Source organism: Natrix helvetica (genome assembly GCF_964273705.1).
Source record: "Natrix helvetica genome assembly, chromosome: 1".
Classification (NCBI taxonomy): domain Eukaryota; kingdom Metazoa; phylum Chordata; class Lepidosauria; order Squamata; family Natricidae; genus Natrix; species Natrix helvetica.
Window position 1 is genome coordinate 117,511,649 of NC_138548.1, and position 24,909 is coordinate 117,536,557.

At 42.0% G+C, this 24,909-nt stretch overlaps 1 protein-coding gene across 5 annotated transcripts in view; it reads left to right on the forward strand.

The window, feature by feature from the left end:
* The window catches only part of LOC309400502 (NACHT, LRR and PYD domains-containing protein 12-like), a 57,365-nt gene that overhangs the window by 29,068 nt on the left and 3,388 nt on the right, over positions 1-24,909 (forward strand). For 3 of the 5 annotated variants that reach the window (XM_081969031.1, XM_081969032.1, XM_081969035.1), the window contains 19 exons: positions 4,028-4,198; positions 4,370-4,540; positions 5,512-5,682; positions 5,863-6,030; positions 6,213-6,380; positions 6,577-6,747; positions 11,013-11,183; positions 11,368-11,538; positions 11,726-11,896; positions 14,789-14,959; positions 16,302-16,472; positions 16,671-16,841; positions 17,032-17,202; positions 17,408-17,578; positions 17,771-17,941; positions 18,392-18,562; positions 18,756-18,926; positions 19,106-19,276; positions 20,189-20,359. In XM_081969031.1, coding sequence (XP_081825157.1) covers positions 4,028-4,198; positions 4,370-4,540; positions 5,512-5,682; positions 5,863-6,030; positions 6,213-6,380; positions 6,577-6,747; positions 11,013-11,183; positions 11,368-11,538; positions 11,726-11,896; positions 14,789-14,959; positions 16,302-16,472; positions 16,671-16,841; positions 17,032-17,202; positions 17,408-17,578; positions 17,771-17,941; positions 18,392-18,562; positions 18,756-18,926; positions 19,106-19,276; positions 20,189-20,359 — 3,243 coding nt within the window. The remainder of the gene's footprint in view (positions 1-4,027; positions 4,199-4,369; positions 4,541-5,511; positions 5,683-5,862; positions 6,031-6,212; positions 6,381-6,576; positions 6,748-11,012; positions 11,184-11,367; positions 11,539-11,725; positions 11,897-14,788; positions 14,960-16,301; positions 16,473-16,670; positions 16,842-17,031; positions 17,203-17,407; positions 17,579-17,770; positions 17,942-18,391; positions 18,563-18,755; positions 18,927-19,105; positions 19,277-20,188; positions 20,360-24,909) is intronic. The other 2 variants (XM_081969033.1, XM_081969034.1) reach the window with 2 other exon arrangements.

Below are 24,909 nucleotides of genomic sequence, written 5' to 3' on the forward strand. Positions count from 1 at the left end.
CGGAGAACCTCACAAACAGCCTCCAAAAGCTCCATTTGAGAGGCTGAGTTTGCAGCCTCCAAAAGCTTTATTTGAAGGGATGCCTCTCAATTTGAGAGGCTGCCTTTGCAGAGAAACTCCTTTGCAAACGGAGCTTTTGGAGGCTGTTTGAGAGGCTCTCCGTTTGAGAGACTGCCTTTGCAGTCTCCAAAAGCTCCCTTTGAGAGGATATATGGAGGCTGAAGGGTGAGGATGAGCAGGGCTACATTTGGTGTATAAGACGCACCCCAATTTTCATCCTCTTTCTGGGAGGAAAAAAAGTGTGTCTTATACTCTGAAAAATACTTTATATTGTTTTGTTGTAGTGGTGCTGTTTGACCACAGGACCACATTAAGGCATGTTAGTAGTACCCCTTTACCCATCTTACCACAGAGCACCTGGGAAGAAGCAATGCTCAACGAAACCTGGACTCAAAGTACAGCCTACAGAGTTGCCCCTGCATGTCCCCATGGGAGTCTGACAACCAATCAGAATACAAGATGAAGATCAAAGCTCAGAGAGGGCATAAAACCAGGGACTTTCAGTATCTCTGCCTTTTTTTCTTCTTCACCCAACATCTGGAAGCATGTGATCCCCCTTTTCTGTTCAGGAGCTCAAGCCATGTGATCCTGTCCACCATTAAACCATTTTTCTAAGCAGCCTCCATGTTTCCAGTGTCTTTTTCCCCACTTGGAACTGAACATAGAACAACATTTCTTCCAACAGATGAAAGAGCTGTTCTGGAACTACCTTATTTTTTGGAGTATAAGACGCACCGGAGTATTAAGATGCACCAAGGTTTTGAAGAGGCTTTTTTTTTTAAAAAAAAGTAGGTAGATAGATAGAGGGAGATAGAAAGAAATACAGTAGGGAGGGAGGGAGAGAGAGAGAGGGACGGTAGGTAGGTAGGTAGGTAGGTAGGTAGGTAGGTAGGTAGGTAAAGGGATAAAGAGAGAGAAATACAGCAGGTAGGTAGGGAGAGAGTGTAGGTAGGAAGGTAGGTAGATAGAGGGAGAAAGAGAAATACAGTAGGTAGGCGGAGAGAAAGAGTGAGGCAGGTAGGTAGGGAGAGGGATATATATATAGAGAGAAAAATGCAGTAGGTAGGTAGGGAAAGAGAGTAGGTAGATAGGGAGAGGGCTAGAGAGAGAGAAATACAGTAGGTAGGGAGGGAGAGAGAAAGTAGGTAGGTAGGTAGGTAGAGGGATAGAGAGAGAGAGAGAGAAATACGGTAGGTAGGTAGATGTTTCCAAGTGTATTTATCCATGTGCTGGGGAACGAAATCTGACAACCTGCAGCACCTAAGACTTGTTTCTGCTGGCAGAGCACTTGATCAATGTAATTCTCATCAATCACTCTAACTAAAGAGCTTTCCGAAAGGAAAAAAAAAGTTTTTGCACTCTGCAAACCTCCCAAAAACGGCCCGTTTTTTCTCAAAAAAATCACATGCATAGCCTTATGGAGGCTTATAGAGTGCTGAGGGGGCAAAAAAACGGCCCATTTTTTGCTCATTTCTGCCCTCCCCAGCCCCCAGGAGCTCTCTGAAAGCCTCCATAAGGCTATGTACGGCCATTTTAGTGACGGGGGTGGGGCTTTGGGGGGCAAAAAAATGCTGTATTCAATGTATAAGACACACCCAAATTTTCAGTCTCTTTTTTAAGGAAAAAAAGATGTGCCTTATACTCCGAAAAATATGGTACATCTTAAGCAATGCCAGTACTAATTTTGAGCAGTTCATGAATTATCTAGAGAGGATATTGGATCGAGAATAATTAAATCTTTGGCTCAATTAATTAATTGGGAATTTAAAAAATGATACTTGAAGTGGATGAAATATATAGAGTAAACTCTAGAATTGCCACCATAAGAAAACCACCAAGAGATATCTTAGTCTACTTTGTAAGAATAAGAAACTACTTTTTGAATTGCCATTTCAAATCTAAATTGACAATATGTGAATATAAGTTGGAGAAGGGTGAAATATCTGATATTTATACTCACAAATATCAATTCTAAATTGCTTCAAAATATCCTTGTGCTTGTTTGGGATGATGTTAAAAAAGACTTATTAAGATGGAACTATCCTTATTGGGTAGAATCTCTAATTAGGATGAATGTTACAGAATCTTTCATTCTGTAATTCTGAATGAATTACAGAATGAAAGATGCCTTTTTGTTTCAGATTCTATCAATATTTATAACTGTTATTCAATTTAAACAATGGCAAATTGATACTCTAAATTATATGGCAAGGAGAAAAAAACCAAGAATTAGATATTGATTATTGCAAGATGCTAAGGAAAGAGGAAAAGGGTGGCTCACTGGTTAAGATGGTTTGAATCCCTAGTGCCATGTAAAAGAGTGAGCTCCCATTACTTGTCCCAGCTTCTGCCAACCTAGCATGTAAAAATGCAAGTAGAAAAATAGGAACCACTTTTGGTGGGAAGGTAACAGCATTCCGTGCGCCTTCGGCATTTAGTCATGCCGGCCACATGACCACAGAGGCGTCTTCAGACAGCGCTGGCTCTTCAGCTTTGAAACTGAGATGAGCATCACCCCCTAGAGTCAGGAGCGGCTAGCACATATGTGCGAGGGGAACCTTTACTTTTAAGGAAAGAGAAGGTTTGGGTTTACCAGATTTGAAACTGTATTTTGATGTCTATTGTTTGGGTGACTCTCCAAAATAAGAGGTTACTTGAGCTGGAGCCATGAATTAAGATTTGGATGGCATACTTATTTATATTATGTTAAGGTTAAAATAAATGTTGATTTCAACAATCACTTGGTTCAACGCTCCGTCCTAAAAGTTCAGAATAAATATAAAGTTCTCTGCAAATATTATTTTTATATAAAAGAAATGGTGGCTAGGCGAAACTGGTGGACTTATGGTCAAATAATATTTTTCAATTACGGTGACCTTGTCCTCAAATCTGAAGAGGAGTTGGAATTAGAAGGACTTATTTGCCATCGGTTTACATATATAAAATTGAAAGAAAGATTTAAACTAGATGTAAGAAAACCTATGGATTTTGTAAAATATGAACTAAAAATTTTATTGTGTGTTAGTGATCAATATTTTATTGCTAAGGTTTATCAATTGCTAGTGAAATTGAACATGCAGAATGAGTATGTAAAGCACTGTATGACTCAGTATATAATATACTGATAAAAGGCTTGAACAATGGGAAAATATGTGGACAAAAGGTTTAAAATTTACATTAAATTATAATTTTTAAAATGTTTATAAGATGATGGTGGTTTTGGTGTCTAACACTGGACAAATTGTGAAAAATGTATAAAGGTACTTCAAATGAATGTTGGAAAAGTAAATGTAAAGAAGGAACTTTTACCTTTTACGGTGGACATATAAAGAAATGTTGGAGTAGGATTCACATTTTAATACAGAAAACTTAAATGAATATAAAGATAAATCCAGAGAGTTTTCTTTTAGGCTTAATGGATAAAGAATTTTGGGGAAAATTTGGAACTCTGATGCTATATATTCTGACAGCAGCAAGAATACTCTTATGTAAAAAAAATGGAAGGATACTTTGATTCTCACAATGAACGAATAGCTGCAAAAGTTGACGGAGTTAGCAGAAATAACTAAATTGACTGTTTTGGTTTAAGAAAAGAATACAATTCAGTTTGATTCTACTTCAAAACCACTTTTGAACTTTGTGCTTAAGGGTGGAAAAATGAAACTTTGATTTGCTGTTATTATAGAAATGGCTAGCATATATTAAATAAAACTAAAAAGTCAAGGATGTGTGTTATTACCTTATTCTACTGCACCAAAAAGAAAAAGAAATCAATGCTTTTCTTTTAGTTTTCCTGTTTGTTTTATTTTTTTTTTTCTTTCCTGCCCTGTTTTCCCATTATTTTCATTTTTCTTTATATTTCTGTATGTTATATTTCAATTAACTAATAAAATACTGCTTTAAAAAGAATACAATCCATATGTGTTTATCAAGAGATTACTGTAATTTTTCGGACTTTTCTCTGCAGGCTTATTGGACAGGTCCTGATAGAATCCGACAACAGGGATCCTGCGGAGGTACTGTGGAAAAGCGAGATATTGAGAGAGTTAGCGTTGCCCGTGAAGGATGCACTTGACAGAATAATAGAACTGATACTTGAAATATTCAGATATCCAGATTTAACACTAGAGTCACTATGGTAATTGATTTTTTTTCACTTTCAGTTTGATATGCACAACTCTCTTTTAACAGTTACATATCGAAAGAAAGGCAAATCAGTTGTCAAACATAATCATATTTTTCTTCAGTTCTATTGTAAAATTCATTCTTGTTTTTCAAGAAATGTAATTTTTCAGTATATTCTCTGCAGGTATTTGGTACATTTCCTGTTAAATTTCTTCGACACTCAGCTGCCAGAATTACTCAGAAAGAACCAGACGTTGGGAGAGTTAGAGTTATTTTCCAAAAACCCAGATGACAAAGCAGTGGAATTGTTTCTTGGGGGGTTCAAAGATCTCGAATGTAAAATAGAGTTGGTAGGGTAAGTAATCGGTTTCTTAATTTCAGTTTAATGTGTACATTTGTCTCTAAATGATTAATATTCTGGAAATATATTCAGGAAGAGGCAGTTCAGTTACTCTATATCCGTGATGGCGAACCTATGGCACGCGTGCCACAAGTGGCACGCGGAGCGCATTTGCCAGTGCGCGCGCTGGCCAGCTGAGTTCACCTTTTTAAAAGTTATTTTTCGCCTTCCCCAGGCTCCAGAGGTTTTATCGGAGCCTGGGGAGGGCGAAAACAGCCTCCCCCCCCCGCCCGGAGGCTTCAGGGTCCGTCCCTGAAGCCTTCGGAACACTTAAAACCACCCTCCGAGCAAACCGGAAGTCACTTCCGGTTTGCTCGGAGGGTGGTTTTAAGCGCTCCGAAGGCTTCAGGGACCGTCCGAGGCTTCCCTGATGCCTTCGGAGCGCTTAAAACGACCCTCCGAGCAACCCGGAAGTCACTTCCGGTTTGCTCGGAGGGTGGTTTTAAGCGTTCCGAAGGCTTCAGGGACCATCCGAGGCTTCCCTGATGCCTTCGGAGCACTTAAAACGACCCTCCGAGCAACCTGGAAGTCACTTCCGGTTTGCTCGGAGGGTGGTTTTAAGCGCTCCGAAGGCTTCAGGAAAGCCTCTGGACAGTCCCTGAAGCCTCCGGAGGGCCTCCGGGGGGTCGGGGGAGGCTCTTTTCTTTCCTATAAAGCCCCTGGAGCCTGGGGAGGGCAAAAAAAACATGAAAAAATGGGGGGTCGCGTGTTTTGTGCGCATGCGCACTGGGGGGTCGCGCGTTGCATTATGGGTGTGGCACGCCCGCACTCGACCCCCCTGCGCTCCCCCCACTTGTGGCACGCGAGCCAAAAAAGGTTCGCCATCACTGCTCTATATAAATCATATTCTCTTCAGTTCCCATAAGAATATAATCCATTCTTGTTTTTCCAAGAAATAATTATAATTTTTGGACTCTTATCTGCAGGTTTACTGTACAGTTTCTGACTGCATCTTGTATTAAGCATCTTGCAGAACTTCTCAAGAAAAAACAGAGATTTAGAGACTTAGATTCGTTACTGAACAACACAGTTGCCAAAGTATTCGAACTGCTCCTTGACGAATTCAACGACCCAGAATATACAAAAGAGGCATCATGGTAACTTTTTATTTTTCCTTTCAGATGAAGGTATATAGCATTCTCTTAACAGTTAATATTCTGGAAATATATCCAGAGAGGGGCAGTTTAGTTGTCATACTTATTCTTTTCAATTCCTACAATACAGTCCATGCTTGTTTTTCAAGAGTTAATTGTAATTTTTCTGATTCATGCCTGCAGGGATGTTGGATACTTCCCGAATGAATGCTGCAGCAATTTGCTTGCAGTACTTAGGGAAAATCACGGATTTAGAGAAGTAGAAAAGTTACTGAAGAATGTAATTCCCAAAACCATAGAACTGCTGCTTGAGGGGTTCAAAGATCCAGAATGTACAAAAGAAAGAGTACAGTAAGTTATTTTCCCCTTTCAGTTCAAGATACACAAACTTTTCTTAATGATGAATATTTTGGAAATATATCCAGGGAGTGGCAGTTTAATTGTCATACATAATCATATTCTCTTCAGTTTCTACAATAACACATGCTTGTTTTTCAAGAGTTAATTGTAATTTTTCTGACTCTTCCCTGCAGGCATGTTGGACAATTCCTGAATGAATTCTGCGGTGTTTTACTTATGGGATTCAGCAAACATCAGGAACTGAATGAAATGGAGTTATTTCTGAACAGCATAAATGACCAAGCAATGGAATTACTGTGTGAGGGGCTCAAAGATCCAGAATGTAAAATAGAGACCCTACGGTAAATGACTGTGGTTTTTTTTTTCCTTCTGTTTCATCTGCAAAACTGTCCTTTGACTGTTAATAATGCTGGATGTATATTCAGGGCGAGGCAGTTTCAATGCCATACATATTCATATTCTCTTCAATTTCTGCAAGAAGACAGTCCATGCTTGTTTTCAAGAGATAATTGTAATATTTCAAACTCTTCTCTGCAGACTTCTTGGAAAAATCCCAAGTGAATATTGCAGCAGGCTTTTTGCAGAGGTACTGGAGAAAAACCAGAGATTGAGAGTGTTAATGTTGTCCCTCAAGAATTCAGACGACACAGCAATGGAACTGCTGTATGATGGACTCAAACATTCAGAATGTACAATAGAGTCACTACAGTGAGTGATGTTTTTCCTTTCACTTTGATCTATGCAACTGTCTTTTGATGGTTAATGTTCTGGAAAGCATATCCAGGGAGAGGCAGTTCAATTGCCATACATAATCATATTCCCTATGGTTCCTATATAAGAATATAGTCCATGTTTGTTTTTCAACAAAATAATTGTAAATTTCTGGACAAATCACTGCAGGGTAGCCAGAAAGATCCTGACTAAATCCTGTAGCAGGCAACTTGCAGAAGTACTCAAGAAAACTCAGAGATTGGAAGAGTGTTAGAATGCAGATGACAGAATACTGCAAATCCTTTTTGAGGAGCTCACACATCCAGAAAATAAAATAGAGACGCTACAGTAAACCCCTTAGTCCTTGTCCATCCTGTTTCATTTATGAACTGCGTCCTATTCTGAAGCTTACAGATTGGTGCCTCGTGCAGCCACCAACAATTAGACATATGTCATATAAGATCCAATTTTAAAACTCTCTCTTGCAGCTTCCTACATCTCAATAACAAAGGCAGTGGGGATTCTAAATTTTCCTGTGATGAAAACAGCAGTATACAACACTGTGGTAAAATTAAATTAAAATATCATCAGCATAATTATGCTATATGGGAAAAGACGGGGTCAAACATCACAGTCAAAACATGACATCAAATATTGGGGTGTGGCAAGGAGAAGAAGAGAGGAAGAAACTGAGGATATGAATGACCCAAAGAGCTCCACAATCATAAGGAAAAGTATCAAATAAGAGTACAAGAAAAGATGGAGGAGCAAAGGGAAGATCAACTAAGGTATAAGTGACAAACACTAAGTACTGAGAGAGTTCCTCAATGTAACAATACCCACCTACAACAAGAAGACTCCAACAAAGTAAGAGCAAAGCAAAATGCAAGATTTTTGCAGTGTAGAATTTCTGCTGATACTGGTGCCATGGTCAAAATCTTCCCACACTGTCATGCATTCCTATTCTTTGGAAAAGGCACCAATTTCTACTATTTGAAGGGAGAGGTCAGGATAAGCCTTTTGCAATCTCTACCTAATGAACTCCTCAATTTATATAGAGTTAGTGAACCTATTGGGAACAAGTTCAGGAAGAACATCAAGATGACACAATTGCCTCTTCCCAATGAAAAAAAAGTCCTTCCAATGAGAAATGGATGGAATCCATCTCTAATTACTACATTGGACATACCAGACACCAATCAGCTAGTTCAATTTATTCAAATCTACTTCATGGATCCTCAAGACTGTAGAATTGAGAATGGGTATATTCTACAATGTTGGAATTTAAAATGAGATTGTTGAATTATCGGAGAAACTACTACGACAATGAAACCCATTGTGTCCCTTTGACTTACAAAAGAATAATTTTGAGATGCTTCCATTGTAATTGATCCTGACTGGAGATTAGCATTTGAACATGAGAAAAGATTTAATGCATCAATTGCCAATGAAGACACCAACATTATACCAATCAACACTGAAACTGAACCAACATCATGGCACATTATGTTGAATGAGAAGATGGTTTCCAAATTAAAGTTATTTTAATGAAGAACTTGAATCTTCCAAGGTTTTACAGTGGAATGCAGGTGATTGTGAAAGAACTCCACAAGATGTCACTGTAACAAAACTAAATATTGATATATTTAAAAATGATATTATGATTCCAAGACTTACACTCAATTTATCTGAAGATTAACATGTCCCTCTTCAGTGGACACAGTTCCTAATACAGTCATGCTTTGTTTTCACTGTATGTAAAGATGAAGGACAAATCATAGAGCATGTGCTGGTTTACCTGGAGAAACCAATATTTCAACGTGATCAACTATATATCACTTTAAGAAGAGGAAAAAGAAGTGAAAAAGTAAGAGTATCCTTAAAAAATGGCAAATCAACCAGAAATGTTATCATCAAATTTGTGCTTTGTTAAATGAAAAGCATCTATGTTTAGTTTGCTACATATCTTTGAGGCAGATAAGATGGATTCCCTTCCAGTTAGGCTTCCGGCCTAGATGTCAAAGTTCCAAGTAACACCCCCAACGAAAGAAAACTCTGAGGCTAGCAATTCCTCAAAGTTCCATTTTATTAAAGGTAAAGGTTCCCCTCGCACATATGTGCTAGTCATTCCCGACTCTAGGGAGCGATGGTCATCTCCATTTCAAAGCAGAAGAGCCAGCACTGTCCGAAGACGTCTCTCTGGTCATGTGGCCGGCATGACTAAACACCGAAGGCGCATGGAACACCTTCCCACCAAAGGTCCCTATTTTTTCTACTTGCATTTTTACATGCTGTCGAACTGCTAGGTTGGCAGAAGCTGGGACAAGTAACGGGAGCTCACTCCGTTACGCGGCGCTAGGGATTTGAACCACCAAACTGCCGACTTTTCTAATTGACAAGCTCAGGGTCTTAGTCACTGAGCCACCACATCCATTTTATTAGCAATGTCAAATTGGAACATCTGGGGGAAAAAGCACCAAGCTGAAAGTTTCAGGGTTTTCCCTACCCAAACGAAAGTCAAAGATCCATCCCCTGCACTCACAAGTCCATCACATGGCCCAATCATTTCACCATCCCAACTGGAGACAATCTCCAGTCACTCCCATCCAGGTGCAGGCCGATTGTCCTTGACTCCCAGGGATAGGAATGTTGTTATCTGACCCCTTGTAATCCCCCCTCCCATTTTCCCAGGCACTAATTGTGGCAGCTCTGAAGCTCCAAAGAAAAGATGGCTTCCAAGGTTACACTAGATATGGGACAGAAACAACATTGGTTGCACTTGTGAATGACCTCTGGCAAGAATGGGATGGGGTAGTGTATGCATCCCGGCTCTTCTTGATCTCCCAGCAGCCTCTGATACCATTGACCATAATATCTTTTTCAGTCAACTCGGAGGGGGGAGGGGGTGGCTCAGTTTTGTTCTGTTTCACCTTCTTCCCTGAGACTAGCCCCAATTAATGTTGATAGGGAATGAGAGGTTCAGCCCATGACTACTGCATTGTAGGATGTCATAGGGCTCAGTACTTTCTCCAATTCTTTTTAACATGAAGCTCCTAGGTCAGACCTGTAAACCGGTGGCCCATGGGCCATGGCCACCTCGGCTCTGCAAAGGTGCAACACATCATGATAAAGCCCGATTTGACATCCCCGTCCTAGGTGAAATCTTTTATATTCAGATGAAACCCAGATATACATTTCTGCCCCAGAAAAAATAAGCGCTACTGTGGATGTCCTTTCATGGTGCTTGGAGACTGTGGGGTGTGGATGGGGGACAAGAGGTTTCAACTGAATTCTGGTAAGATGGAGTGGCTCTGGGTAGGTGGCTCCTCTGTATTTGGGCCTTTGCCATCTTTGTCTTGGAGTGGGTAGCACTGCCCCAGATGGATCCGATGTGTAATATGGGGGTCTTCTTGCATTCCCAAGTCTTGCTCAAGGAACACGTGGCAGTCATGGCTGGGAGGGCTTTTGCTCAACTTCAGGTTGTACGCAAGTCATACTCTTCCTGTGTCGAGAGATGCTAGAGTAAATCACTCTTTTCCCTTTCAGTTCGATCTACACAACCTTTTTTTGATGATTAATATTCTGAAAATATATCCAGAGAGTCGGTTCAGTTGCCATACCTAATTGTTGTTTAATCACTAAGTCCTGTCCAACTCTTCGTAACCCCATAGATGATAGCAGGCTAGGCTCCCCTTTCCTCCTGGTGTTTGCCCAAATTTATGTCCATTGTGCCACTGACAGACACTGTCTAACCATCTCCCCATCTGCCATTCCCTTCTCCTTTTGTCTTGAGTCTTTCCCAACATAGGATATTGTTCAGTAAGTCTTCTTTCTTCTCATTAGTTGAGCATTCTTTTGGCTTTGGCACAGGCGCTTCACTCTTTCTGGAGCTACCTATAATTTCCCTCCACTCTTACCCGGTAGCATATTAGATATCTTCCAACCCGAATGGCTCATCTTCAGGTATCATATCTTTTCATCTTTTGATACTCTTCATGGGGTTTTCTTGGCAAAGAGAAAATACATGGATTGCCATTTCATTCTCCAGTGGACCATGTTTTGTCAAACCTCCCCACTATAACCTATCCATTTTGGGTAGTCCAGCATGGCATAGCTCATAGCTTCATTCACCTATGCAGGCTTCTTTGCCACAACAACATAGTGATCCATGAGTGTGCCATGCATACCTTTAGTTCCAATAAATATATGATACATGCCAGCTTTTCAGGAGAGGATTGTAATTTTCAAACTCCTCTCTGCAGGCTTTTTGGAGGGATCCTAACTGATTCCTGCAGGAGGCATCTTGCAGAAGTATTCAGGAAAAACCCAAGATGCAAAGAGTTAAAGCTGTCCCTCAAGAATCCAGATGAAAAAACAATGGTGGTACTGTGTGATGGGCTCAAAGATCCAGAAAGTACAATAGAGATGCTACAGTAAGTGATTTTTTTCTTTCAATCTGCACAACTGCCTGTTGAAGACTAATGTTTTGGCAATATATCCATGGAATGGTGGTTCACTTGCCATACATAATTACATAATTCCTTTAATTCCTGAAAAAGTATAGTCCATGCTTGTTTTTCAAGTCATAATGGTGATTTTTCGGACTCTTCTCTACAGACTTAATGGAGAGATCCTGAGTGAATCTTGCAGCAGGCAACTTGTAGTAGTAGCCAGGAAAAACCAGAGAATGAATGTGCTGTGCTTGTCCTTCAAGAACCCAGATAACAAAACAATGGAGGTGCTGTGTGATGCTCTCAAACATTCAGAATGTACAATAAAGTCACTTCAGTAAGTGATTTCTTTTTCCTTTTCAGGTTGAATTGCACAATTGTCTTTTGATGGTTAATGTTCTGTACATGTATCCAGAGAGAGGCCGTTTAGTTGCCATGCTTAATCATATTCCCTTCAGTTTCTATACCAAGATATTCCATGCTTTTTTCAAGGTTTACTTGTAATTTTGGACCCTTCTCTACAGGCTTGCTGGAGAGATCCTGACCGAATCCTGCACCAGGCATCTTGCAGAAGTATTCTGGAAAAACCAGAGATTGAGAGAGTTAAAGCTGTCCCTCCAGAATCCAGATGACAAAATATTGGAACTGCTGTGTGACAGCCTCAAACATCCAGAATGTAGAATAGAGACACTACTGCAAGTCACCATTGGTTGTTTGTTTTTTCAGTTTGATGTGCAACTCTCTACTGAGTGTTTATCTTCTGGAAATATACCCAGGTTGAGGCAGTTCAGTTGCCCTAACCTAATTACATTCCCTTTAGTTACTATAAGAATAAATTCCATGCTTATTATTCAGCAGTTTACAGGTAATTCTTGAGGTACGACAGACCATTTAATGACTGTTCAATGTTACAACAGATTCTTCAAAAATTATATAAGACTGTTTCAAAGTTAAGAATTCTACAGAAGCCACCCAGAGATGCTACTTTACGCCCACATATCTATTCCTCCCCTCCTGCCCTGCCAAGTCCTCAAAGGCATGGGGCCCGATTTCTCCCTCACCAGATTCCAAATGGGCCTCTTCCACCCCTCACAATCCCATGCTTAACTTCTGAATATCTGCAAAACTCAGGAGGCTGGGAAAGAGGATGCTGGGAGGGTTTCAGCAGCCTCCTTTTCAGCCTGTTGTGAAACCTGAGCTGCTTTACTGGGCAAAGTTCTCGGTGCCAGCACGGCCAAGTCAGGTTAAAAAATGCTACAACCGTTTGAAAGAAAGAATCTGCTTTGCTGAGGTACAGCAGGCCATTTAATGACTGTTCAAAGTTACAAAAGCCTCCTCCCCCCCCCCAAAAAAAAAACTATATATGACCCTATTTCTAAGTTAAGAATTCTACAGAAGCCACCTGGCCGTTCGCCCTTTGCAGAGATGCTGCATCACACCAGATACCTATTCCCTGCTTTGGGCCTGCTTTGCCTGCCCCTCTTCCAGGCTTCCAAATGGGCCTCTTCCACCCCTCACAATCCAGAGGTGGGTTGCCGCTGGTTCGGCCCTGATTGGGCGAACAGCTGCGGAAGGCTCCGGCCGGATGCTTCTGTGCATGCGCAGAAGCATCGTGTGCGTGGGTCGACAAGTGAACTGGTAGTAAAAATAATGGAAACCCACCACTGTCACAATTCCATGCTTAGCTTCTGAAGATCCGCAAAACTCAGGAGGCTGGAAAGAGGACGCTGGGAGGATTTCAGCAGCCTCCTTTTCAGCCTGTTGTGAAACCTGAGCTGCTTTACTGGGCAAAGTAGCTTCATTGTTCTTGGTGCCAGCCAGGTCGGCTTACAAAATGCAGACTTTTCTGAAACATTGGTGCCTTGTGGAGTAGCTCAGCAAAGCAGCTTCTTTCTTTCAAAGGGTTGTAGCTTTACACTGGCATTCTAGGAGCTGAATATTGCAACAGACAAAAATTGCCATTGCATTTTGCTGGCCTTTGGGGAGTTAAGGAATCCTTAGATCCCTGAGTAGCAGCATATCACAATTGAGCTAAGGACTGCAACGGGCGAAAAGTCTCCGTACGTTTTGCTGGCATTCGGGGACCTAAGAAAAAAATGTGCCAATTTGCAATGGCTGGGAAGGAAAGGATTACAAGAGAAGCAAAAGCAGCAGGATTTCTTCTCAATTGTGCCATGTGGGCCTGCAGAATCCCAGCAAGGGAGCAGACTTCTCTAGTTCAACTTTTTCCTGAGCAATGGATATCTTCAAATGGAAATTATGCGATTGTGACAAACCCAGTGACATGCGGTGAGGCTTATGGCTGGTGAGGCTGGTGACATCATCAGGAAGGCAGGGAATGGGACCACGTGTGCTGGAGTCTGAGGCTGCCTCAGCCTCCAGCACACGTGATCCCATTCCCCGCCTTCCTGAGTGCGCTCTGCCGACTCACGCTCGGCGGTCCCCAACAGCAACTGCTTTTCAGTGCTTTTCTGTGCGTCTGGCGTTTAGGACATCCGGCTATCTACCTAAATGCCAGACACACAGAAGAGCACTGAAAAGCACTTCGCCTCCAAGCCACTTCGTCTTGATGAGGTCGTCACAGCTGCTGGGCGCGGCCGGCCGGAGGTAGCCAGAGCAGTGCAGAGGCAGTCCGGGTGGATGAAAGAGCGAGCAAGTGAGCAAGCGATGGAGGATCAGGCAGCCTGATCTTCGGTCGCTCCTCCGCCGGACTGCCTCGGCGCCACTCTGGCTACCTCCCTCTGTCCATGCCCGGCAGCTGCGGCAACATCATCAAGACGAAGTCCAGCGGAGGCAGGAATGTTGTCGGCGCTCCCGGACTTCGTCTTGATGACTAAGCCACGAAAGCGACTGGGGAATGACGAGAACCTTCCTGCCTCTGCTGGACTTCGTGCACTCCTCGCGACTGCAATAAACGTCCAGAAGCGGCTTTTGTGGCTAATGGGGTTTGGGCTTCCAGCCCAACAGCCCCTGCCACATCTGGACATCTATTGCAGTCGCGAGGAGCGCACAAAGTACAGCGGAGGCAGGAAGGTTATTGGCACTTCCGAGAACCCTCCTGCCTCCGCCGGTTGCCCAGCTGGCACCTCCCTGCGTGCGCATCTCCTCCTCCTCCCTCCTCCTCTTCACTCCCCAAAGGCTCTTCTCCTTACTGGAGTTTAGCGGGAGCCGTGTAAAAGGGATGGGAGGAAATATATATTATTATTATATATAATTTCATGATGAGAGGTGAGGCTCTGCCTCCCCTGACGGCACATCCCTGGACAAGCCAATAGGTTTTTGGGGGAACCCAAGGGGAGAAGGCAGAGCATGGGATATCTCAGACAGTAGGGGAGACTTCCCAATTGCGACTACTGCACTAGGCCTCCCAGAGTTTCCTCCTCCCCTGAGTCACCCCATGCTCTACCTAACAACCCATTCATTCAACCTGTTCATTTGTTAACAAATACATTGGGGAAAGCAGGGTTGGGAAGATCATTAATTACGCACTCCTTTTAATGCACTCCTTGACTGCCGAATGAGTAGGCTCCATTATTGTTGTAAGTTGAGGACTATCTACATTGTAATTCTCCTCATCTTTTCGGCAGGCTTGATGGAGAGATCCTAACAGAATCCTGCAGCAAGCATCTTGCAGAAGTACTCAGGACAAATCAGAGACTGAGAGTGTTACACTTGTCCCTCAAAAATCCAGATGACAAAACAATGGAGGTGCTGTGTGAGGGGCTCAAACATTCCGAATGTGCAATAGAGACCCTTGAGTAAGTGATTTTTTTTTAGGTGTTTGAGGAATGTTTAAACAAAATGGTTTACGTTATAAATGAATTATGTTCTAAAGATGTTATGAGGGAAGAGCAAAAAGGAACAAACGGCTCAAATAATTGCAAAAAAGATGTGTAATTCATAGATGCAATTATGTGTAGAAAGGACTTCTTTTTTGGTGTTAGTTCTAGAAGATATTGTAGATCTTCATAGAACCGGTCAACTTCCTTGGCATCAGTGGTTGGGACATAGACTTGGGTTACTGTGATGTTAAATAATTGGCCTTGGTTTTGAACCGAGATCATTCTCTCTAGTACAGCTTTTTCCTGTCTTTTGTTGGCTATGAGTTCTACTCAATTTCTTCTATGGCAAGGGTGTCATACTCACATCATCACGGCGGTTTCACATGATGTATTGGGGCTTTTTTTCCCTTGGCCAGCGCAAGATGTATCCGTCCCACGGGCCAGGAGTTTGACAGCTCTCTTCTAAGGGATTCTTGCCCACAATAGCACTTCGGCTTGTATACCGCTTTACAGTGCTTTACATCCCTCTCTAAGTAGTTTACAGAGTCAGCATATTGCCCCCAACAATTTGGGTCCTCATTTTACCAATCTTGGAAGGATGGAAGGATGAGTCAACCTAGAGCCTGGTGAGATTCGAACTGCCAAATTGCAGGTAGCCGGCAGTTAGCAGAAGTAGCCTCCAGTACTGCATTCTAATCACTATGCCAGTATAACTAATAGTGGATATAATAGTTATCTGAATAAAATTTGGGAAGTCCATTTTAGTTCACTGACTAGAAGATATCAATCTTCAAACTTGCCATCTCATATTTGACCACATCAATCTTTCCTTGATTCATAGATCTTACCTTCCAAGTCCCTATGCAATGCAGTTCTTTATACTATCAGACTTTCCCTTCACCACCAGACACATCCACAGCTGACCATCCTTTTGGCTTTGGCCCAGCCACTTCCCTCTTTCTGGAGCTACCTGCAATTGCCTTCCACTCTTATCCAGTAGCATATTGGGCACCTATTCCACATATTCCAAACTCCTGGCTTATCTTTTAGCCTTTTGACACTGTCCCCAGTTTTCATGACAAGGATACTGGAGTGGGTTGTCCATGCCTTCTCCAGTGGACCATGTTTTGTCAGAACTCTCAGCTGGCCCTGGACAGCATGGCTCATAGCTTCATTGAGCTACACAGGTCCCTTCACCACAACAAGGTAGTGATCCATGAAGGACCATACATAATCACATTCTCTTCAGTTCTGATAAAAATACAATACATGCTAGTTTTTCAGGCAATAGTTGTAATTTTCAGATTCCTCATTACAGGGTGGTTGGAGAGATCCTAACTGAATCCTGTAGTAGGCATTTTGCAGAAGTATACAGGAAAAACCAGAGATTGAGAGAGCTAAAACTGTCCCTCAAGAACCCAGATGAAAAAACAATGGAGGTGCTGTGTGATGAGCTCAAATATCCAGAATGTAAAATAGAGACATTAGAGTAAGTAATGTTTTTGCTTTTATTTCGATCTGCATAACTGTCTTTTGAAGGCTGATATTTTGGAAATATATCCACAAGGAGGTAGTTGAGTTGCCATACATGATTGCATTCCCTTCAGTTCCCCTCCAAAAAATACAGTCCATGCTTGTTTTTCAAGAAATAATTATGATTATTCTTTTTTTGGACTCTGCTTTACAGGCTTGATGGAGAAATTCTGAGTGAATCCAACAGTAGGCAACTTGCTGTAGTAGTCAGGAAAAAACAAGGAAAGAGTGTGTGGTGCTTGTCCCTCAAGAATCCAGATGACAAAACAATGGAAGTGCTGTGTGAGGGACTCAAACACTCAGAATGTACAATAGAGACGCTACAGTAAGTGACTGTTTTTTCCTTTCAGTTTCATTTGCACAACCATCTTTTGATGGTTAATATACTGGAAATATATGCAGGAGAGCCGGTTCAGTTGCTCTACATAATCACATTGCCTTTGGTTATAAAAATAGTGTCTGTGCTTGTTTTTGAAGAATAGATTGTGATATTTTTTTCGGACACTTCTCTGCAGGCTTGCTGGAGATATACTGACTGACTCCTGCAGCAGACATCTTGCAAAAATACTTTGGAAAAAACAGAGCTTGGGTGTCTTATTTTTGTCACTCAAAGACCCAGATGACAAAACGATGGAAATGCTGTGTGATGCGCTCAAACATTCAGAATGTACAATAGAGATGCTACAGTAAGTGACTGGTTTTTTGTATGTTTTTTTAAAAAATTTTATTTTAAAATTACATTCCCACCACTGTATTTTGACAGTTAATATCCTAGAAATAAATTCAGGGAGAGGCAGTTAAGTTGCTATAATCACGTACCTTCAGTAGAAATAGTGTCTGTACTTTTTTTTTCAAGAAATAATTGTGATTATTTTGGACTCTTATTTGTAGGGTTTTTGGAGAGGTCCTGGCAGAATCCTGCAGCAGTCATCTTGCAGAAGTATTCAGGAAAAACCAGAGATTGAGGGTATTATACTGGTCTCTCAAGAACCAAGATGACAAAGCAATGGAAGTGCTGTGTGAGGGACTCAAACATCCAGAATGTACAATAGAGATGCTACAGTGAGTTGTTATTTTTTTTCCCTTTTCAGTTTGATCTGCAAAATCATCTTTTGATGGTTAATGTTTTGGATATATATCCAGGGAGAGAAGTTCAGTTGCCATACATAATCACCTTCCCTTCAGTTTCCATAAAATACATACCATGCCTGTTTTTCAAGAAATGATTGTAATTATTTGGACTGTTGTCTACAGGCTAGATTGTGGGATCCTGACCGAATCCTGCAGCAGGCATCTTGCCGAAGTACTCAAAGAAAACCACAGGTTGAGTGTGTTATACTTGTCCCTAAAAAACCCAGATGACAAAGCAATGGAAGCACTATGTGAGGGACTCAAACATCCCAAATGTACAATAGAGATTCTACAGTAAGTAACTATCTTTTTCCTCTCAGGTTCACCTGCAAAACTGTCTCTTGATAGACAATATTCTAGACATCCAGGAGAACCAGTTCAATTGCTATACATAACAACACTCCCTTCACAGCGGTGGGTTCCGGCAGTCACTACTGCCATTTGTAGGTGCGGTGTGTCATGCGCGCATCCGCAGTGCCTTAAAAATTGTTATGGACATACACAGAAGCAAAAAACAAGATGGCAGCACCCATGGTGCCACCTGAAGAACCGGTTCAGGGGCATGGCAGGCCTGGGTCACTGCCGGTTCCAACGACACAGGCTGCCAAACTACTACTGGATCAGTTGGACCGGTCCAAACTGGTAGGAACCCACCACTGTCCCTTCAGTTCCTATAAAAATAGTGTCTTCGCTTGTTTCTCAAGAAATAATTTGATGATTATTATTTTTTACTCTTCTCTGCAGGCTTGCTGGAGTGATCCTGACAGAATCCTGCAGGAAGCACCTTGAGGAAGTCCTCAGGAAAAACCACAAATTGAATGTGTTACACTTGTACCTTGAGAACGCAGATGACGAAACAGTAGAAGTGCTCTGTGAAGGCCTCAAACATTCAGAATGTACAATAGAGAGGCTACAGTAAGTAACCGTGTTTTTCATTCGGTTTGATCGGCACAATTGACTGTTGATGGTGAATATTTTTGAAATGTATCCTGGGAGAGGCCGTTCAGTTGTCATACATAATCACATTCCCTTTCATTCAAATAAAAATGCAATACAAGCTTTTTTTGTTTGAGAAATCTATTGTAACTCTTCGGATTGCTCTCCGTAGGCTTGTTGGAGAGATCCTGACTGACTCCTGCAGCAGGAATCTGGCACAAGTATTCAAGAAAAATGTGAGATTGAGAGAGTTAAAGCTGTCCCTCAAGAATCCAGATGAGAAAACAATGGAACTGCTGTGTGAAGGGCTCAAATACCCAGAATGTAACATAGAGACACTACTGTAAGTGACCATTGGTTTCTCTTCAGTCAACTAACTCTTGAATTTTTACCTTCTGGAATTAGAGTCAAGAAGTAGTTCAGCTGCCATACACAATCACCTTCCCTTCAGTTTCTATAAGAACATTTGCGATGCTTATTTTTCAATAGATTATTGTATTTTTTTCTCACTCTTTTCTGCAGGTTTACTGGAGAGATCCTGACTGAATCCTGCAGCTGGCATCTTGCAGAAGTACTCAGAACAAACCAGAGATTAAAAAGGTTATACTTGTCCCTTCAAACCCCAGATGACAGAACAATGGAATTGTTATGTGATGGGATCAAGCATCCAGGATGTGCAATAAAGAGACTAGAGTAAGTGATTTTTCCCCCCAGATTGATCTGTACAAAGTTTGTGTTATTCCATTGACCACTTTTTTAACATATACATATGATTAGATATTGGGTCAATTTGCTTATTAGGCAGATTTCCACAACTACAATATTTGATTACGATAGATAGATACATGATAGATAGATAGATGATAGATAGATAGATAGATAGATAGATAGATAGATAGATAGATAGATAGATAGATAGATAGATAGATAGATAGATAACAGAAAGCTTACAATTAGGGGGAGGAAAATCTATTAGTTTATTTATTTATTTTTCAGCATCCAGCCGAGGTAGATTCTTTATATTTAATGTTAAATTTACTTGATATTTGGGTTTTCTTTTTCCTTTTTTTATACACAAGGTTTTTTTGTTCTCTTTACACTGCTTGTGTTTAATTTTCCTTTTTCTGTTTTTAATTTTATCTTATTTGATAAAAGAAAATAAATATGTACAAATGAAAAATTGATATATGCAACCATATTTTTGGCCATTAATATTCCTGAAATATATCCAGGGAGAGGCTGTTCAGTTGCCATACATAATCACGTTCCCTTCAATTCCTGTACATCTTAGGTATCGTAGTATTCAATTGCTTTGAAACTCATTGAATTTGGTACTCAATGCATTTTGACAAGAAAATTTTGTCCTGGTCATTCATCATTTGTTTGGTACTCAACACAGAAGCTAGAACTTGTCAGTGTCTGTTAGCTTTTGACTCAGTACATTATTCCTGATGGGGAAAATTTGTTTGGTGCACATCATTTTTGGTACTCATCATGCTTCCTGCAACCAATTAATGATGATTTCCAAGATGTATAAATTACCAACTGTATAAATACAGCCCAGGCTTGTTTTTCAATAAATCATTTTTTTATCCTTCTTTGCAGGCTTGATGGAGAGTTCTTGACTGAATCCTGCAGCAGGTATCTTGCAGAAGTACTCAGGAAAAACCAAAGATTGAGAAAGTTAGAACTCTCCATCAAGAATCCAGATGACAAAATAATGAAACTGTTGTGTGAAGGGTTCAAAGATACACAGTGTAAATTGGAGACCCTACAGTAAGTGACCTTTTTTTTTTTCAGTTTGATGTTCCAACCATCTGTTGGACTGTTTATCTTCTGGAAATATATGCAGGGAGATGTAATTCCAATTGCAATAGTTTTCTATGCCTTCATGAATTCATGTTTCTGTTCCAAGATCTATACATCACTAAAACTCGCATGCTGACCTTTAAGTGGGTGAAGCAGTTGAACATAGGGCAATAGTCTTTGAACCAAACTAACTCAAATGGGCAACTTATTATGTAATTTTCCAAAATCTGGGTCCCCATCTCCTGAGGGAATAAATGTTTTGCCATTGTGCTTGCTTCACTGTTATTGTCTGCTGCTATGCTAGTGCTCCAATTCCATGATCTCCATGTTGAATATTCTATGACACTTTTCAGCTATCCTAATCTAATAACCCCTCCCTCCCTCCTGCCCCCAAACAGCAAGGAATTATCTCATCACGAGGCTCTTGAAAAAGCAATAAGCTTAATATGCATGAAGGAAGGACTGGATATTTTTATTATTTTACGTATATGCACGCAAACACACACATGTAACTATATCCCATGTTTTTTGTGGATTAAACTATCTCTTGGGCCTCAATTAAAAAAAAAGCCAGAAGCAGGGATTCTAATTTTTTATGAGCTGAGAACAGCAATATAAAGTATTGTGGTAAAATGAAATGAAATTAAGATATCAGCATAATGATGCCAGATGGAAATGAGGAAGCCATCATAATCAAGACATGACAGCAAAAAATGAAGTATGGAAACGAGGAGAGGAAGAAACTGAGGATGAAGATTCCGCGTTTCTCCAGAATCACAAGGTACAGAATGAAGAGGCAAGAAAAAGGAAGCTCAAATCCAGAATATTTGACAAATACTTAAATAATAATAATACAGATCCTCAATCCAATGATTCCCGCCTTCACCAACTGAGAAAGAGGAAATAAAAATGCAGGACTTGCACAGTGCAGAATTTCTGCTGAAGTTGGTGCCATAGTCAAAGTCTTTCCTTGACATCATGCATTCCTATTCCCTGGAAAAACTACCAATTTTGCTGTGTTTAGAGAAAAGTCAGGATAGGCCATTTGCAACTTCTACCTATTGAGCACCTCAATTTATATAGCATTGGTAAACCTGTTGGAAAGAAGTTCAGGAAGAACATTAGACAATATAACTGCCTGCTCCCAATGAAATCCTTTGGCACAAAAGATATACTTCCAACAAGGAATTGTGCTGCACTGCTACCCACATACAAATGCATGCATGTATGGTACGAGTTCTACAGATGTTTATCCAAACCCCCAAACTGATCCTTGGAAAGCACCCCTGTTGCACAGGCCCAGATTCCAAGTTCAGTACAGCAAGAGACCCTGGGTAACAGTCTAATGTGCTCACATGAAATCCAGGAAAGCAGTCCAGGAGTCCAACAGCCAGGATAAAAGGCACAACTACATAAGGCACAGAACTGGGCACATTGCTCCAGCAACATTCAAGTCCTTAGAGCTGGGTTAAGTAAGCAATGCTGGTACAGCCCTTCATGAGAGACGAGTTCGCTTCCTCATAAGTACTCTAACTGACAAGTGTTGTGTTTGTTGCCTCTGCTCTATGTGTCCTTGGATCAGGATAAGGTGTGGATTCCATCTCCTTCTCATTGCTAACAGGCAGCAGACACTCCCAGTCCTCACCTAGAGTCTCCTGGCCAACCTGCTGCAGTTATGGCTAGCTTCCCTCAGCCTCACACTCATCCGGTTGACCCATCTGAGGCTGCTCCATCAGGCTAGCAATCTTTGATCCCCAGTCCTGAATTCTGTGATTATCACACTGGACATTTAATGGCAGATCCAAACCAGCAAGCCATTGATTCAAGTTTATTTCGTGGATCCTCAAGACTATAGAATTGAGAATTGATATTCTCCACAATGTTGGAATTTAATATGAAGTTGTTGAAGTATTAAAGAAACTCCTACGACAATGAGCCCATGCATTGTATCTTGTTCGACTTGCAAAAGAACAACTTTGAGACATACCAGATACTTCCATGGTCACTGGTCCTGACTGGAGATTAGCATTTGAACATGAGAAAAGATTTAAAGCACCAATTGCCAACAAAATCATCATCATTATAACAAACAACACTGAAACTGAACCAACTTCACGGCACATTTTTTATCTTTTTGCCGCTTGTATTGAATGTTCATTTTTCTGTTTTCTATTTTATCATTGATAAAAGAAAACAAATATGTTAAAAAGATTGAGGTGTGCAACCATATTTTTATATTCCTGAAATAATATTCCTATACATCCATGGAGAGGCTGTTCAGTTGCCATATATAATTACATTCCCTTTAAAATTCTTATACAGGGGTAAGTTAGTACTCAACAATATTGGATCTCAATGCATTTTGAGGTGAAAATTTGGTCCCTCATCATTTGTGCACGTTTTTTCATGTAATGTAATTTGTCTGTGTCAGTGATGGCGAACCTTTTTTGGCTCGCGTGCCACAAGTGGGGGGAGCGCAGGGGGGTCGATTGCGGGCGTGCCACACCCATAATGCATGCGCGCACAACGCGTGACACCCCCCCCATTTTTACATTTTTTTTGCCCTCCCCAGGCTCCAGCGGCTTTATAGGAGCCTGGAGAGGGCGAAAAGAGCCTCCCCCGACCCCCCGGAGGCCCTCCGGAGGCTTCAGGGACTGTACGGAGGCTTCCTTGAAGCCTTCGGAGCGCTTAAAACCACCCTCCGAGCAAACCGGAAGTGACTTCCGGGTTGCTCGGAGGGTCGCTTTAAGCGCTCCGAAGTCATCAGGGAAGCCTCGGACGGTCCCTGAAGCCTTCGGAACGCTTAAAACGACCCTCCGAGCAAACCGGAAGTCACTTCCGGTTTGCTCGGAGGGTGGTTTTAAGCGCTCCGAAGGCTTCAGGGACGGTCCCTGAAGCCTCTGGGGGGGCGGGGGGCTCTTTTTGCCCTCCCCAGGCTCCTATAAAGCCTCGAGCCTGGGGAAGGCGAAAAATAGCTTTTAAAAAGGTGAACTCAGCTGGCCAGCTGACAGGGCAGCGCCTCGCGTGCCCTGACAAATGGCTCCGCGTGCCACTTGTGGCACGTGTGCCATAGGTTCGCCATCACGGGTCTATGCCATTTGCCTTGTGGCTACATACTGTCCCTTTGACTTGCAAAAGAACAATTTTGAGATGCTTCCATTGTAATTGATCCTGACTGGAGATTACCATTTGAACATCAGAGAAGATTTAATGCCCAATTACCAAAGAAGTCACCATCATTATACCAAACAACACTGAAACTGAACCAGCATTTTAGAATATATTGAAAGATTGAGGAGATGGTTTTCAAATTAAAGTCATTTCAGTGAGGAACTTGGATTTTCCAAGGTTTTACAATAGAATTCAACTGCATAACATCTGAACGTAACAAAGATAAGTAAACTTAAGGAGATAAATAATAGTGTGACTAAAAGACCCAAACCAGCTACGTATCTACAAATTTCAGAGATTACATTTAAAAATCAGGAATACCAGAACAATAGGTCCACACTCTGGACCTTGTTTTTGTCTCTGGCCAGTGGCTGAGTGATCTGGGAGGAGGGGACTTAACCATCACTCCCCTGTCATGGTCAGATCACTCACTCCTTCGTCTTGACTTCCCTGGTGCTACCTCCCGCCGCGGGGAGGCGGAACCGGAAAGTTCCAGATGGTTCCGCCCCAGGCGCCTGATGGAACCTGATAGGTTCCAGACGGAGCTTGGGCCACCTCCTGTAACCTTGACCCGCCCCCGGGTAGGGGACCTGGTGGTTGCGTGGAATAATGCAACTACCGGGGCCTTGAACCGGATGGCGCCTTTGCGGCCTCTCTGGCGGCAACGATCCACCCTAGCCCCTTGGTTCACCGAGGAGCTGAGGGTGATGAAATGCCGCAAGAGACGTCTAGAGAGTCGTTGGAGATCCTCTCGCTCCGAATTTGATCGAACACAGGTACGAGCCCATTTAAGGACGTACCTTGTGGCATTGAGAGCGGCCAAACGTCAATATTGTGCCACTCTCATTGCGTCCGCGGAGAACCGCCCTGCCGCCCTGTTTCGGGTGTCCCGCTCCCTCTTGTTTCAGAGGCCGCGGGAGGCCCCTTTACAGGGCAGGGCAGAGGAATTTGGTAAATATCTGCAGGATAAAATCGCTCAAATCCGGAGAGACTGGGTTCCAGTCAGTGGTCCAGTGGAGACGCCCATGGCGAGTCTTGAGGTTTCGATCTGGGAGGAGTTTGACTTGGTTGCCATCGAGGATTTGGACAGATTGCGTGGACGACTGCGACCCACCACATGTTTATTGGACCCGTGTCCCTCCTGGCTTGTACTGGCATCCTGGGAGGTTACACGAGACTGGCTCCTGGGCCTAGTGAATGCTTCGTTGGGCGAGGGGTCTCTCCCGGCCGCCTTGAAAGAGGCGGTGGTGAGACCCTTGCTCAAGAAGCCTTCCCTGGACCCTTTGGAGCTAGCCAATTATCGTCCTGTCTCCAACCTTCCCTTTTTGGCGAAGGTTGTAGAGAGT